Source organism: Ptychodera flava, chromosome 8 (assembly GCF_041260155.1).
Source record: "Ptychodera flava strain L36383 chromosome 8, AS_Pfla_20210202, whole genome shotgun sequence".
In the NCBI taxonomy this organism is placed as follows: Eukaryota; Metazoa; Hemichordata; class Enteropneusta; family Ptychoderidae; genus Ptychodera; species Ptychodera flava.
Window position 1 is genome coordinate 20,203,585 of NC_091935.1, and position 17,652 is coordinate 20,221,236.

The 17,652-nt window shown below is 37.2% G+C and overlaps 1 protein-coding gene across 1 annotated transcript; it reads right to left on the reverse strand.

Moving 5' to 3' along the window:
• Positions 1–1,587: 1,587 nt before the first annotated feature.
• On the reverse strand, positions 1,588–17,084 carry LOC139138745 (ribosome production factor 1-like). Its single transcript, XM_070707257.1, has 9 exons — positions 16,929–17,084; positions 15,743–15,799; positions 14,495–14,575; positions 11,349–11,444; positions 10,910–11,063; positions 9,899–9,981; positions 5,662–5,840; positions 3,317–3,443; positions 1,588–1,816 (listed from the first exon to the last, which is right to left on the reverse strand). The coding sequence occupies exons 1-9, from the start codon at positions 17,058–17,060 to the stop codon at positions 1,775–1,777; spliced, it is 951 nt and encodes a 316-aa protein (XP_070563358.1). The 5' UTR covers positions 17,061–17,084; the 3' UTR covers positions 1,588–1,774.
• Between the last annotated feature and the right edge of the window lie 568 nt (positions 17,085–17,652).

The following is a 17,652-nucleotide window of genomic DNA, read 5'->3' on the forward strand; positions in this document are numbered from 1 at the left end:
TCATGTCCTACTAAACAACCCACTAGTCATAGACATCGAGTCCTTGCATCTAAGCCTTACACGTTGTAGGAGAAATCAAAACTCCAACAGACTCTCTTTCGCACATAGCGACCACTTTGCTGGGCAATATATCGTCAACATTAATTCATGAATTTGCATATTTGAGTCTGCTCAATACGCTCTGCATATACTAGTGCTGTTTCAATAATTATCAGCTACCCATTTTTTTAGTGAAGTACACCTAGCTGTGTTTTTTCGCATCTTTGGTGAAAATATACCATTGACAATGTGTAAGTGCCTTTTTGCTTACTGAATACAGTAAACAGGCATATTTACTGAGATGGAATGCTAAATACCACGTTTGATTTTCATAATCTGATCCCTTCATATTTGTAACCATATAAGCTACACTAGTCTGTCATTTAAGATGTGGCAACCGCATATGTTAAGGTGTCACTTTACAGTGGGGCTTTTTATATATATACAACCTATCAAATATCCGATTTTAAAAAGCTTGTCATGAGATCCCATTTTCTTTCAGGGTTGCAGTGAAACGGGGTTGGGTGACATAGGTGCTTGATCAAGACTTTCTTTCATCATCGTTACTGGTTGTTTCTCCAGCAACCGTGGTGTCGTCAAATACATTTTTTACCATTGATTGGCTCATATTGACCTGTGACCTTGGGGTACAACCACAGGGGCAAGAGAATGTACGATTAAAAGATGGTAGAGAATTATGCTATTAAATCTAGTTTTGAGTACGAGCCTTCTTTTTTCTCGTTCTCTCGCCCTGTGCCTGTTTCCTTTCTCTGTAAGTCATGACGGTTCAGTGTTAATTATGTATGCAGTACGCAGTGCGCCCTCCCTTGGTGAACTTTTTGATAGAATTTGTGCGTTGACCTCCATACCATTGCTATACTAAATAAGGCTGGCACAAAGCATGCCAAATGTTCACCAAGGGTGGGCACACTGCAAACTGTACACATAATTAACACTGAACCGTCATGACTTACAGAGCGAGGAAACATAGGGCGAGAGAAGAGAACAAGCGAAAAAAAGGCTCGTACACAAAACTTGGTTATTTATTATCTTTTAATTGGCTATTCTCAAGCCCCTGTGGTACAACTTGACAACTTCATACATAGCCATTTGATTTCTTGATATATGAATATCTATCAAGTATTGGAAGTCCAGCGGACAATAGCACTGCCATCATACAAATTCTGGGCAGAAAGGTGTATCACCCATTAGTCTATATTTGAATTAAGCTTTTGAGATTCACCTGGTTTGTCCACCTACACACAGTGGTATCATTTAGGAATATCATCTTATAAAGGAATGGGCACAATATTGAAGTATATAGACTGCAGTTGGTATCTCTCTTTAACCTGTAGACACTTGTGAAGTCATACGAAATGCTTCACCGTTCATTGTTAATGTCAGATAAACAAGAGTTCAAGATTAATTGCAATATTGTTCAATTATTTGCCAATTATTAATCAGGATCAATTACAGTAATCTTTGTATTTGAAAAAAACCCGACCTATTATGTATTTTAAAACAAAAATTGAAATCAAAATTTCTACATCACTTTTAATACTCTGTAAGATTTTATTCTTCTCTCTGCAATGTTGATTACATAATCAAATAAAATCAAGTCTTTGTTATGCACTTATTACTCAGTTTTTGAAATCTTCTGTCGTCATGTGAATGGTTGTCATGGTGATATCTATGCTTGATCCTCATTAGTTATGTAATGTCCAGATTCAAGTGTTCAAAGATGGAATTTCCGTCTGCTACTGTCCATCTCATGACGCTGTAAAACAACAAAAAAAATTATTCAGTTTTTCTATCTGTAGTCAGTACATACAAAGACGTGATGAATTGGGGTTGGGTGTGCTAGTTTGTATATTTCACTGGGAGAGAGAAGGGGAGAAGATAGGATGGAGGAAAAGGAAGAGGCAGGAGGCACGAGGAGATGGGGGGCGGAGGGGGGTGGATTTGAAAGAAATGGAATGTCCTTGAAAAGAATCCTTTCAAATCATGACATTGCCAGTGAGCAGTCAATTAGGCAATTAGGCATTCAAAGAGAAGTTGGGAATGCCAGACCTGTCGGTAACTTGAGAAACTATGAACAGGAAACATTATCCTTGAACCATGAAAAGTCGTTGGCATTTCACTGATGAACTCGCATGTAAGAATACATGTTGTTGTACTTGTACAATTGCAGCTTGGTTTTGGAAAGCTTTGGGCAGTAAAGAAAATCACTTGTACATCATACTACGGTATCATCCTGCAATACAATATTAACCCTTAGTGCTAAAGTCAATTTTTGCCGCTTTTATAAAATGTAATCCGGACAATTTTTTTCAGATTTTTTCCAAAATTTTGATCAAAATCAGTGGCCAATGAAAAGTAATGTCCATTTGGTCCAAAATTGTCAAAAAAATTACAAAAAATCATTAAAAATTGGTAAAATTATGCACAGAAAATATTTTGGTGGGAAAATTTACAGCACTCAAAGGGTTAAGAACCTTCTTAAAATGATAGGCAAAGGTTTGGGTAAAAGGATGTATGGTTTGGGAACCCATTCATATATCTTGTTGTCCCCTTACAAGATTTCATAAACATACCAATGGAAGCCCTGTAAAATTAATTAAAAACACTGCCTCTTCAACACACAGACACAACAGACACAGACAGACAGACGGACAGACAGACAGACACACACACACACAAACACACACACAAACAATGACTTTCTGATCTGCCTATAACCATAACCTTTTGAGAAGCTTTTTCACGGGCATCATCTTCCTTCTCTTGAGAATATATGGAAACCGACAATACAAACATCAACATAAAATCTTGCATGGACGCCTGAAGCAGACATCTAGCTGTTTGGCAACTCTGAATAAGACCCAATCCTCTTATTAACGAGGTAAGTGGAAAATGGGCCATAAAGTCAAAATGAAGATCTCCTTGAGAGCAGCTAGCAAATCTATTTGCGTGATGATGAGATTCACATACAATCTGAAGAAACCTTGAGAGATTTGATTTGTCAAAACGCTACCAGTTTCCTACAAATTTTGCTGGAAAAAAAACACTCTTGAGTGGAATGATGTTTTGGGGTTTTGATTGAACCATCTTGAATCATTTGATTGAATCTTCTGCACGTATATTACAAGACAACATGCCAGCCCATGTATAGTAAACAACGCCTTCTTCCACTGCTCACCCATAGCAGAAAACACATAGACCGCAGACACCACATCCTAGTACACAAACAATAGCGCCAATACTGTGAAGTACTTACCTTATGGATCCATTCGTATTCACCATACTTCGAGTTAAACGTTCCCTTCTGAAGTGATCTCAATTTCAGAGTAAATCTTGGCCCAATTTCCTGAAGACCAACCCTCTTGCCGTTTTTGAAAATATACCTGAAATAAAAAAAAATCATCACATAAAATTTCCTGGTAACCTCCACACCAAGACAGTTTCCATTTCCACATTTACTATTGATGATGAGTAACAGTGAACAATGAAAAGTCGGCCTGAATATATACTTGAAGAGTGTTTAGACACAAATGTTTTCCACTGTGCCCACAATGTATACCTGTATATTTTATGTCACATTCGTTGAGGTCTATATCTTCTGATCTGGTGTCATGTTAGCGATTGAGTCACTGAATTTTTATAGTGGTTTGCTCTATTGGCATTACGAAAACTACCGTAGACATACTGTCTAAATTGAGGTGTTGGCAACACTGTCAGGTGTAAATATCAGCTGAGCAGTAATTCAAGTCGATCACAGAGAAATCAACTCTGCAAAAGTCGAAACATTGTCTAACAGTAGGTCAGATGTAGTCAAAACAACACCTGAAAGCAAGTGATAAGACTTTGACAGTGCGTAGACTTGTGTGGTGGCGTTGTTTTGACTGTGTCTGACCTCCTGCTTGACAATGTTTCAACTATTGCCAATTTGATTGACTCATATTACCGCTTAGCAGATACTTGCACCTGACAGTGTTGTCAACACCTTGATTTAGACAATATGTCTAGTTAGTCTAATGTCAATGCGTCAATGCAAACCACTGTATTCAACAAAATTTCATACTTTTGTAATGAAAGATGAATCAGTCCCAAGAAAATGAGTGAAAAAAACCAAACAGGTCACCAGGCTAGTGTTATGGTGATAAGCTATTAAAATGTTAACACTTTTCTCCGGGTTCATTAAGTTTTTTGGCTTGGTAAAATTGGGGTCTCATGTGCTCTATATACTGGATTTGAAAACAAGATGTAACAATTTCATTCATAATTGTATTTGTTTCTGTACCGCACTGTACATAATAATTAATAAACCAACAATGCCCAAATGCAACAAATTTTGATTTATGCTGTTAAATCCATAATATTTCATAGATAAATTTCATATTGATCAATTTTTTTCATTTTTGCATTTTTGTATTATATCGATGCTTATTGGTTATGGTCTCCATTTATGTTAAAATGTGGGGTCACAAAAATATCTTTTGTACAACATGAAGAAGTATACACCACTGCACAACCCTGCTCAAAGATTTCTCATTTACACAATATAAATTATTGATTTTTCATGCCTTTCAAGGAGACAAGTACTTTTATACTAAACTCGTCTTATCAGCTGCTAATATCATTCCACTGTACTCAAAAGAAAAAATCAAATACATACATACATATATAGCACATGGGAACCGATTACAGCAAAATTGCAACTGTGCCTGAATTCTAAAACAGTTCCCCTTCAGGGGGAAGAGAAATACCCATGATGCATTGCAACTGTGATATATTCCTATGAGAATTGCTGTTTACAGGAAAGTTTGTAAGCTTTAGGGCATGAACGATGACAGATGCTTTTTGTTGTTTGCTAGATGTCTATAATTGTGTGAATGTGTACAGTCTCCATCGCTTGCATTATCCTGCTGATTATATAAATATAATGAGGCTTGATCACCCTAAAGTGGTATGAGTTTCCAACGGCAGAAATATTATGAGATCTTCACATGAGCAGAGAAGGCCCTCCAGTGGTAAGATTTACAAGACATGTACAGTTTACTGGTAGATCATAGATTTTTCATTGATTACAGGGAGAATATTTGTTTCCAGCAAACAAAGCTCATTAAAGTAGAATGCGCCTTGGGGACGGATACTAGGATTCTCAAATTTTTGCAATTCTCTTTTGATCTACCACTTGTTGGGACTAAATTTAAAGCTCTTGGAATGAGACAGATTTTCAGCGTCTTTGTTTTTCCAAAATCAAAAATCACATTCTTCCACATAGAGTTAACACAGGGATGGCGGCCATTTTGAATTTCAAGTGTCAGTACATGTTAGGTATTTTTATCCCTATTACCAAACTATGCATGGTGACCTCTGATTTTTAATCTGGATTTGGTAAGAGAATGGTTGAAAATTTCATCGAGCAAAAGTTTAAGTCTTTCACTTTTACGGCATGTACTACCTTAAGGGGGAGTTTCATTTAGAAATCAGTACTACTTGACAATTTGCAAAAGCAAATCAATAGAGAGGTGGAAGCTCAGGTGTGTTTTAAGAGTCTTCATACCCAAGCTACGTCTCTTTGTCAGATGCTTTGAGGACATTATTTGATATTATCTGTACCTGTGTCTCCTGAAGAAGATGTAGTCCCTTTGGTTGTGAAATGTGACAACCTGCCGACCTCTGAACTCTGGGTCATGAGGAAACAATGACGCGATGACTCTGCCGATGGTGTGACCAAGTCTGGTGTTGAAATTGTTCAGAATGAGTTCGGGTCTGTGCTCCGTGCTTTTACCGCAACGCTGGAAATAGACATGAGAACAAACATAGTTATGAATTTTATTCAAAGCACTGACGTGACATGAAAACTACCGGCTAAACATACTTCATGGTCATTTTCAATGACTATTTGCTGTGTGACTTAGTAAAAAGTCGATGATGTCATCACACCATGATAGGATGCAAAATTAAAACCAGCGTTTTGTTTGATGGAATTAGAATCAAAAGCAAAAAGCCTGAAGACAGACTTTGTGATGTCCACATTAGCAACATTAAATGTATTTTAAAACATGAATCTACACTAAAAGATCTTGCTGATGGCTGAGTGACTTCTCTGCAGAAGATGAGGACTTAGAGACGTAACCCTTCAAGACAATTGGACTGTAGAGAATATGTCAGATTGACACACTTTCTGTGTTTATTTTCTATAGATCCTGATACATCACACCTAAGCAAAGCTTCTCTGCGTTTCATCCCCTCTCATATTTCTAGGCTGGGGGTTGGGTGGAGGCGGGGTGGGGGATTTGCTTGCTCTGGCTGCGCCATGTTTTCATAATGTATGACCATGTTCCATTTTTCACATTAGTCCGTGGGGCAAACATGTCATTCTACGTATCGTATTGCGTATTGGAGTTGCCAATGTCAACTTCGTTGAGACCCTTGTTTTGGTCTCCAGGGAGGGGGGTGGGGGGAGGGGGGGGATTGTTGTTTCCTGTTTCTGTTACTTTTGCTTTCCAAAAAACCGAGTCCACAATATCAGGTATATTTATACTGTCAGAATTTTTGAGCAACTACTCAATAAGTGTTTTCAATGATTACTTCCGAAATCAGTTTGTTATCTTTAATGTTAGAGGTATGGGCCAACTTAAAATAGTTAGCCAATAGGAACATTTATCTAGGACAGCAGTAACATGTTAACTACTTCATGTAAGTCCACCTTTCTGACAGTTTTTTTTTCCTTCTTGAAAAGACTCAAATGAAAACATTACAAATACAAAAATAAAAAGTTGAAAAATAAAAGATGTTCGCTTAAAGTAAGTGTTGCACAACAGCATACTGGTTGGCACTTTACACGGGCAGTGTTTGCAAAATTTCACAACTCAAAATTGTTGGAATTCACTTTTTGTTGTTCGTGAATGTATTCATCTATGGTTTTTATAACAATTAAGATGTGTTCCCATGATAACCTAATGAACAACCATAAATGATAATATTAATGAATTACTTGAGAGGTTTGGAGTATTCAAAGAGATGACGGTACTAACAGTACTAACTAACTGATGCATATGTTTAACCCTTTGAGTGCTGTAATTTTTCCCAGCAAATTTTTACTGCCACATTTTGCCAATTTTTATGAATTTTTCAGAAATTTTTGTGATAATTTTGGACCAAATGGACATCATATTTTATTGGCTACAGTTTTTTATCAAAATTTTGGCAAAAATCTGAGAAAAATTGACAAGGGTATATTTTCTAACGGGGAGAAAAATTGACGTTGGCGCTCAAAGGGTTAATCAGGGATTTACTTTGTGGATGTTCTACGGCCTTCCCATTGGCAACAACATTACAATATATTTTAGATCACCAATGAGGAAATGATTTGCAGGGTCTTCTCATTAATTGTGTGATCAGAAAGAAAATCTTTTCAAGACGGAGACAGGAAATGTTCTTAACACCGCCAATGATGAGGGGATTTCCGTTACACTGAACACTGCCCAAGGAACAGCTACACTAGATGATTGCCAATTGATCACTAAAGATACAAGTGGAGGTCAAGTGTTTTATTATTTATAGCTGAGCTATGCATATGACAACAGCAAGGCTAGATTCATAATTACACACATTTTCAAGGTTTACAACGCCATTAATGCAGAATGTTTATTGGAAATATCCTTGAATTACATTTTCATCTCCCGGATACATCAGTAAGTATCCAAAAGGAATAAAATTATCATTAATTTATATAGTAGCATATCTGTAAGAGACACCTGTGGCTTTGATGTAATGAAGAACAGAATTCAGAGGAAGTAAACACTCATTGAACGTTGAGGGCGCCCAACCATAGTGTTCAGTCAGGTCAAGAAGTCAAAAATTTCTCAGGTCTATGATGCAACCTATCTCATCTGACAGGCACTGGGCAACTTTCCTTATCTCGTAATCGATTACAATATATATGACAAATGAGCTTTGTTAATAATCCACTGGACTGATTATGACATTTTGAAGGTCACACTCAATAATGTGGTGACAAGAAAAATGACAGGCGCTGTAATTATCAGAGTGACTCATGCTACGGTTAATGTAACATCATCTTTGTTGTAAAAATATCCATTTATATGAGACAGTTTAATGTCTCTCTAATAGACCGGGCGACCATATATTATATATGACACCTGAAGTTGAAATTTCTGATGCAGTAAAATTCAACAGTGACTTGGTACAAAAAACATCTCTTTTCTCTTCATTGAGCATTCACTGTCTTTTGATCATTTCATTGAACTTTGGTGAATTTCATGAAACTCTGGGAAGTGTAACTGTCTGCATGAAGTACAAAAGGGGCTTCAGTGTTGAATTCAGTCACGTTGCATTTAGGCTGAAATAACTGTCACCGAAAAACATGAATATTTATTCCCCTCAATCACAAGAGTCCTTCCGTGTAGTTTATTTCAAAGAACTGTCAAAGTATATGTCACCACTTTTGAGTGGGCCACCACTGTATATTAACTTTGCAACCTGCACATACAAGCCAGCTACTGATTTTGTGAAATGAAGTAGTAAAGGGTTTGTAGCTTTTACCTGATCTGATTACAGTGTATCTGCAAAGATTATTTAAAGGGCCAGCAATGCTAACTTTTGATGTTTTTTCACTGTTTTATTTTTTAATGTCAACCATGATTTCTCGTTCTACTTTCCCAAAGCATGTTGAGATACACAGTATTCAGCTCGTCTACTCAGCCTGTACATGTGTAAACTGCGTTGTTATTGTTGACAAGTGAATTCTTGTCCGGACTAGAATTCAAATATAAACAATATCAGTGCATTTTACACTTATAGATGCTAAGTTGACAAGCTAAATATAGGCTTTTCAACATTCTTTTGGGAGTAGAATAAGAACTTGCAATTGACATACAAAATAAAAATAATGAAAAAATCATCAAAAGTTAGCATTACTGGTCCTTTAACAACAACATTTACGCCAAAAATTTTGATTGATACTCTTGATGTGTTCACCTGTCGATGTCTTTGCTGAGGTTGGCGAACATTACTAAATGTTTCAGGAACGCTAGTAACATTTCGGCTGTCCCATACTATAATTGCATTGATATGACAGGGGAGCCCTAGTGACACTGACCTGCTTACCATTCTTAACAAAAACACTGCATATATTACAGATGAAATAAAAGGGATCACTTCACAGACTTTTATACTGAACATGTAGATGACGTTAATAACGTCTATCATATTTGACTAGAACAGTTGCATGTAAGTATCCATTAGCCATTTACTTGTAGTGCTAATGCCTTATCTGTTGATCTGGCAGCAGAGATCAAAGCAATTTGCTGCAACAGAAGGCAAAGCTGTTTATGCATACCACTCAATAATTATGATGATCTGGCAATAGTTTAGAGTATCATGTATACCGTGTACACTAGCACATGTATGCTACTTTGTGGGACAATGTCATTACATTTTCTGACATTATCTCACTCACTTCTTTCTTCATTTGTGAAACAAATTATCCGTATTACTGTTGCCACTGTAATAACAACGGATGGGTTGAACCACCTTTAGTTGACTCAAACAAATGACAGGTACAGTACACTATCTGATGGCGTAATTTCTGGTGTAGTACAGAGAAGAATTTGTGAGTCATCAAGGTACTTTTCTGTTACATCTATCTGCCAAGTGGAAGCGTGATGGATGAGGTAGCTTGTCAGTACGATAGAATCTATCATTTCATATCCCCTCCACACAAAAGTAAAAGCAAGGTCTTGAAATGTTGGCAGCTTCGTGACTAGCAGCTTGAGCTACATAACACTGTACATACACAGACACTGTATTTTCTCCGTTCACTACTTACCCGTATTTCTTTGGCCAACTTGACGCTGCTCATTTTAAAGTGGACTGTAGGGCCATCTGGCAAATGACAAATTAGCAAGCCATCTGAACACAAGTTAAGGCTGCAACAACACTTTTAGCAGGAACACATTGACAAATGTATGGCTGAATCAATACACTATGCTGTTTGATGAGTGTTATGAAATAAATTCTGTACATGATGATGAAATGACCAACACACCTTAACCCTTTCACCCCCAGTTCCCTGTATACAGGTCCAACTTTACCATAGAAAACAATGGATTTGGGACAAACCATGGTGGTGAAAGGCTTAATTTATCATTTCCCTGTATGAACCGAATAATATCAATTGACTATACAAGAATTTGCACAGTTAGTGAATTGTATGGGCTGAAAAGGCATAGAATATTATGTGTAGCTATGGGTCAGGCAACCAAATGTTGCCCACTATACCCTGTTTTTTCTTACATTTAATTTCATTTATGTACTTAGATAGCAAGCTATGTTTGTGATGACATATTTTGAGATAAAAACTACTCTTGGTAACACATGTTTTAAAGGGACAAAGTTGGCCATTTTTTCATGAATTTTGTTTGATACGAAATACTACTGATATTGTTTTACATGTTGAAAGATACCGAATGAATGGGTGACCATGCATATACCCAACGCCGGTTTTAGACACGATACATGAAACCAATGTGAAAATAAATTAATGGTCATGATAATTCATTCATTTTTACGATGGTTTCATTTATCGTGTCTAAAACCGGGGTCAAATATATGCATGGTCACCCATTCATTCAGTATCTTTCAACATGTCAAACAATATAATTAGTATCTGGTATCAAACAAAATTCATGAAAAAATGGCCGACTTTGTGCCTTTAATTATGCAGGAGACACTTCCTACCATCAAATCTCAAGTATGGCACCTTTCTGATCAAACTGCAAAATAAAACAGGTTAATACTGATTGGAGCATGTGTACATATTATTAGCTCTAAAGGATACTTGGTATTTTTCTGTCCTCATTAATGATTACAAGATCTGTGAAATCTCGGCCGATTGCTTGAGGAATCACTTTCTTGAGTGCTAAACCTCGTCTGTAGTAAACTTCTGCATTGGGAATGCTGTCAGCCAGCTCTGCACAGAGCCTTGTGGTTCTCTGTTGGAGTAAAAAATAGAAAAACACAAGTGTTTTTTTTTTCTCCTCAGTCGTGTTTGGTTGAAACTTTATTTGAACAAAAGCAAAAGAAGATGTCATTGCTGATACAGTGCTTTCAACAGCTTTGTAAACAAAAGAATGGTCAATTTACATAACAATGAATAATTTACATATCCTTTTGTTGTGAGGAAGTACTCTTCATTTTTATTGATCGGATAGCTCAAAATTAAAACAGAGGGGTGGCTCAAAATTCCCCTTGTGAAGGACTCAGTGATAAAGACTTACTGATCTTGGTCTGTCTGAGGTAGTTATGAGTATTTTAGGTGTGGTTTCTCGGTTGAAATATGGTGCAATTTCATCATTGGCTTCATCATACAATACCTACAATGAAAGAAGAAATACAGCTATGTTACACACAGGTTTTGTTCGCTGGGGTACAAAGCTCATAAAACTAATATATTAGAAGTCAAGATGAAATGACAATGTGGAAATCGTACACGCAGGGATTCAAATGTTAATCTATTCTAACTACATGTAAAGTGTGTGTGTTGGACAATCTGCTACAACTTTGGGTATTCATGTCTTCTGTATTATTCAGTTCAGCAAAATAGTGTTTTAACCCTTAAAGTGCCATTGACTTTCTATGCAATCCAACTCCCAGGCCAAGGACTTTTTGAACCCAACTTCTCAACATGTTACACTTTTTTCAGACTGGTGCAGTTCATTTACTGTGATGAGAAACCCTAACAACCCATTATTATTTCCAAAGTTCAGGATATGAAGAAGCTCTCTATGACAATGAAAGGTTTCAATTTACACATTGAAGGTGTATAATTGGGGCAAAATGCTTGTTTTTTGTTCAAAATTCAATGAAAATGATAAAAAAGTTTCTAAAAATGTATAAAATTCATCAATGGCCTTCAAACTCACGTAAATAAAAGACATGAATTCAGGTACATGATTTTAGCATCATGTAACATCATATGTAAATAATAAACAAAAACAAACAAACAATTAGTGTCTTTCAAAATAATACAAATGCTTCCTGTGCAAATGCATCTCTACAAAAATACAAATAATATTTTACATGCAGTACACTAAATGTAGATTGACAGCTACTGTGTATGGAGCAACTGCATGATTGCATTGCCTGAGCATTGTCTTTTACTTGTCTATTGTATTTGTTTGTTTGTTTATATTTTGCTTGATTAAATTTATTTCTTCCAGTAGAAATGATTTTCGAGGGAAAAATTCATTAACATATTCACTTTGTCATCAGTTTACTATCTATCATACGATTCTTTGTTGTTGTTATTTAAAATCTGTCTTCAAAGTTAGAAGAAATCAATTATAGAATTGTTTGCATGTAAACACAAACAATTAATTTGCATACACAGAGACAACAAGGTTCCATATTGTACATGGAGGGGTAACTATTGTGCAACACATGAGCACTACTATTGGGCGTATTCAACTGACTCTGTATAGTTTTAACCGCAAGTATGTTTAGAATGAAGAGTTGAAGACATAAACACATCTCACTAACCTTTTTATCGATAAATTTTGGTGTTTGAACCAACTGACATTAGTTTGATTAATGTACGCGTACGCAACTCTCCGTGGCTTATCGAGTCACGGGCTTGTTGTACTACCATATACTAGTCAATCTGTTCGCCAATATTGATCACATATTTTGACAAGCAAGCCAGAAAAACCGTCATGAAATGCGAAGAAACCATTCGGTATCGAGTAAATAGTTTCATGCCAGGTTTATTTCAGTTAAAAAAAGTGCGTAACACGTAGGAAATGTCTCGCAAGGTCAACAATTTGGCTGTTCGGAAACAATTTCATTTATATAAACAAACCGGGTCCACCATCAAAGGCCGTCTCGCTCCGGGCTGGAAGGTCACAATATCAACAGTTTAAATGGTCTTATTGGTAGTCAATCGCATGGAAATCGACAATATAACTTAAATTTTACCAAATCCTTACAAATTTCTCAATCTTGCATGTTTTGGGCATTGAAAACATCAACCTCGGGCTCCATGTCGAGAGTTCGGCATCACACAATGCCGCCATATTGGCCGCCGATACGTTCAAAGTTCACTATCGCGATCGATTTGGTCAGCAAATCGCGTCATTTTTCCGTATAATTTTCTCAAAAAAACTGTAAAATCTGCCATGTCTATCACCCAGAGGGCAGAAGCCTGGCCGTCTTCCGTGTCTATGGTATGGTAAAAGCTTTCGAAACGTGTTTCGTTCAATTCACTGTGGCCATCTGCGTATACGTATCGGCGAAGCTGCAGACCTGATTAAATATTCATGACACCGCTGACCTCTTTACAGAAAGTTTGCATAAATTACTGGAAATTTCGATCGTTAGGCTGCATGATGTCATTATTTCAGTCCTTATATGGTACTAAACTTGGTTCAAAGGGTCAGGAATGGCTTTCTTCTAGCCGAGTTCGGCAATGCATAGCTAAGTTAGGCATAAGCATAGAACGTACCCACTGTCGGTTTATATACCGACGTGGCGCTAACAGCGAGAATGCCGTGTCGGTTTATAAACAAAGCGGCGCTTTAAGGGTTAATGAAGTTTCCAGCGTTACCATATTGGACACTACTTAACCCTTTCACACCATTTCCCTTTCCAGAGGTCCAACTTTACCACAGAAAACAATGGGATTGGTTCAATCCACGGTGATGAAAGGGTTAAAGGGCCAGTACAGTACACAGCAAAACTTGCGTTCAGTCTCAGCTGGTTTTTGACGGCATTTAGACGCGTCCGAGACACACCCAAGACACGTCGAATACGACCCTTGCAGCTCAGTATCTAACAATGGAAAGGTTATAAGTGCCCTTTGCTATGTAAATACAGTAGTCCATTACTTCACGTTTTCGTCACGTTCTTTACGCTCCAATTCCTTTCATCTACTAGCATAAAATGTTGTCTAATCTAGCAACTTTTAGCCTAGTCAATGTTTTATAAAGCAAACATTTGGAGAAAAGATCAATTGATTATATGTTGTTGCTCCAAAACCACCAAGCTAAACTCATTACATTATCGATACCGAGTTGACCATGTGTTGTGCACTGTGCATGTCCATGAGAAAGTCATTACGATGCCATGAAGTAATTGTTTGACCCGCAATACATGAAATCACAATCTTTCCTTCTGAAATATTTTGAATATTGATACTGAAAGTAGTATGTACAGTCGTGGTATTGTCGACAACATGAACAGCAACACTATTCATTCATGTGTCTGCGAGTTTTCAGTTGGGCAACCATCTGTTTTATTACACTGTATCTGTAACCTCTGATGCTTGTTTGATGATTTTTATAGAAATTGTTCCTTTTAATAACATATGCATTTTCTTTCTATTCTCCATTCCTGGAATTAAAGTACTGACATTACTAATGACACTAACCTCCTGATCCTGTGGATCAACCATTGTTTCATCATAAACTCTGGTGTTCTCAATCGTCTTTGGGATCTTCTTTGGTGGTGCCTAGAAACAGTGTAAAAAACAAACAGCATGACGTCATCTACGATTACTAGTAATACAAAACATTTATTAATTTTAAATGATTAAATTTGTGAAAAGTAAAGTCTCCGCTTTATTGACTGATTCACCAGAGTAGTTCTTCTCTTAACAGTGTTGTGACAGCACAAAGAGCTGCACGTGTTGTTAAAAATACTAACTAAACAACAATGGCGATTACTATATATATTAAATTGCCGGCTAACTTTGCTGGATCCTCTGCTACAATGTAGTCAAGTTTAATGTTCATTGTCTGCATACCAATAACTTTGCATTCACGCGTGTTACAGCAAATGATAGTGTTGCAAAATAGATGGTTGCAAATGTTGGCATAGAACATTTCATCTTATTTAATTTTTAGAATGAGAAAATAACCAGATAGAGAGAAGTTCAAACTACAGTGCTGTGTGTTACATGAAAAGTGTATGTGTGCCGTCTTCTTGAAAATCAACATCTTCTCTACCAATGCGTGTTAGCAGTAAAATGGGAAAGAGTATCGCTGTGTCTTAGATCCACCAATGTTAAAGCGAGGGAAACCTGTAAATGTGATGCATGTTTGATGTGTACCTTTCTTGAAGCTATTAGTGCAAGATATGGGGCATATCAGTATTAATTTATGCAAATTATATTAACCCTTTGTGCGCCAAAGTCAATTTTTTGTCACCTTCATAAAGCGTATCATATTCAATTTTTTTCGGATTTTTGCCAAAATTTGGATAAAAGCTTGTAGCCAATGAAATGTAATGTCCATTTGGTCTAAAATTATCAAAAAATTACCAAATTATTCATAAAAATCAGTAAAATGTTGCTGCACTAAAAGTTTGGTTGGAAAAATTACGGCACTCAAAGGGTTAATGGGCATTGTTTCAGTATGAAAATCTTATGCTAATGATTCTTTATCAATGTGGAATATTTGTGTGCCCTGAAACCTGCATTGTATATCTTGAAGACAGAAAAATACTAGGATTACACAGAATGCATTGCATTCTTTGCTATTGCCACTTTTTGATACATTTGCATTCTGAACTTTGAAGTCCAGATCTCATGATCCAACATACTATATGCTCATGATTCTGAGTCAACGGTCTCCACAAAATCCACAGTAGACTTGAATTCACATGTACTTGTACATACCTTATCTCCAAGCTCATCTTCCTCTTTCTTTCTTTTCTTCTGTCTTTCTCTTTTTTCCTGGGTATCAAAAATTCCTGGAACACTTTAGAGACTGCAATTATGCATTTACATGTGTTTACTTACACAGTGTGTGTGTACTTAGACTTCATGCATGTATTACACCAGACAGTAGGGGATGGGGGGGGGGGGGGGGGGATTTCCTTTACTGCCTGTGATTTATACACACACCATACAGGGTACTCTTTTTGTAAAACTTTTCAGATCACTAAAAGGTAACCAGAATATCAGATTAACTAAAGTAACTCCTAACTCCTTGAGACAAAGTTGTTGCACCGTGAACAACTAGATCGATATAGGATGGTGACACTGATTAATCTCAATGATCAAATTCCAGGGGTTTCTGTTACATACATGTCCGTCTGGCTGAAGAAACATGTACAATGTACTGTGGTCGGTCCTGCAAATTATTGCCCATCAACAGCCTGCAAGGAATTAGCCTTCCAACTACTGTCATCAGTCAATTTACAGAAACCTACAAAATACATAAGAGCCTGGTTACGGTAATTGGAGGGCTATAATTACCCGACGGGCAGTGACGGGCAGTGTTCGGATGTCAAATACGATTATATGATTAGCGTTGCTACTGCAGGGTTCGAAAATCAACATTTTTGGGATCTTGGACTATTATTTTGTTGGTTTGGACTTTCTATAAAAAGCAGTGGTCTCTGGTATTTGAGATATCGACTGATAGTTGAAAGGTTAATTTCCTGACGGGCAGTAACTGGTAATAATACATACAATCATATGATCTGCATTGCTACTTGTTCAAAAATCAACATTTTTGGGGTCTGGGACTATTATTTTGAAGGTTTTCGATAACGAGTAGAGGTATTTCATGTATTTGTGGTACTGGTATTTGGTGATTCGTGTGATATTGGGGGTCCATACGCCGACTAGAGCCATAGAATTGATCGGGCTGCAGCAAACGATATCCATGTATACTTGTTGGAATATGACTGGTGTTAATCGTGGTCGTACATACCTATGGCACAAGGATATGTACAGAGGGACTTTGGTATGAACTAAAAATCTAAAAAAATTTATGCTGCTGCTACACACGTGTATCAGCAGAATCACTACCGCTACGGAGGTCTGCTACTTCAACCAACTTAAAAAGATAATTCACCTTCTTTTTCTGCCTCTTCAATTTTACGTACTCTTCTCTCCTCCTGTCTTTATTTTTGATTCGCGAGATGTTCAACGCAGGTACATCCGTTGTCGGCTTTGCCATGGCGTGTTCTTGCTCGTGGTCAGCCATTTTGATTTACTGCATTATGGGAAGGTTGACTCCCTATCTCGCTGCTCGCCTAACCTAGTAGCCCCCCCCCCCTAGCCTCTCTAGAGGGCGCCGTGCATGACCTTTGGCCTTCTGGGACGCGGTCAGCATGTGACATGAACGACGTGCTTGGCCCTGGAAGTTCAGTGTACAGTAAAGGGGTATATAAGCTGACCACATACACAGATCGTCTTAAAACTAGTTATACAATACGGCTTGGCCCGTTAAACTTGGACAGAGTAAGATTGGAAATGTTATTTCAGTTGAAATTGACAGTTCACTCTCCATAGCACTAAGCTTAGTAGTTTAGCTGGATGAAACAATTTTATGAGAAAAAATACAAAAATATTAGACCGACCTGGCGGATACTGTTTGAAGGTGTTTTCTGAAACTTCATCCCAGCGTACTTTGCGCTAGAACGGTAACTGCGCTAGGGCCAGTAGACCTAATACTACTACTTTTGATGATTATTTTTTTTCACTTATAATGTTTGTTTTCAATGTCAACCATAATTTCTTATTCTACTCCCCAGATCATGTTGAGATACACAGTATTCAGCTTGTTAACTCTGCCT

Excerpts from the sequence above, each read along its gene's own strand:
- LOC139138745 (XM_070707257.1), bottom strand. The coding sequence starts at position 17,060 with ATGGCTGACCACGAGCAAGAACACGCCATGGCAAAGCCGACAACGGAT. Across the intron at positions 3,444-5,661 it reads ATCTTCTTCAGGAGACACAG|GTATATTTTCAAAAACGGCA; the intron begins GTACAGATAATA and ends TTTTTATTTCAG. Across the intron at positions 1,817-3,316 it reads AATACGAATGGATCCATAAG|CGTCATGAGATGGACAGTAG; the intron begins GTAAGTACTTCA and ends GTTGTTTTACAG.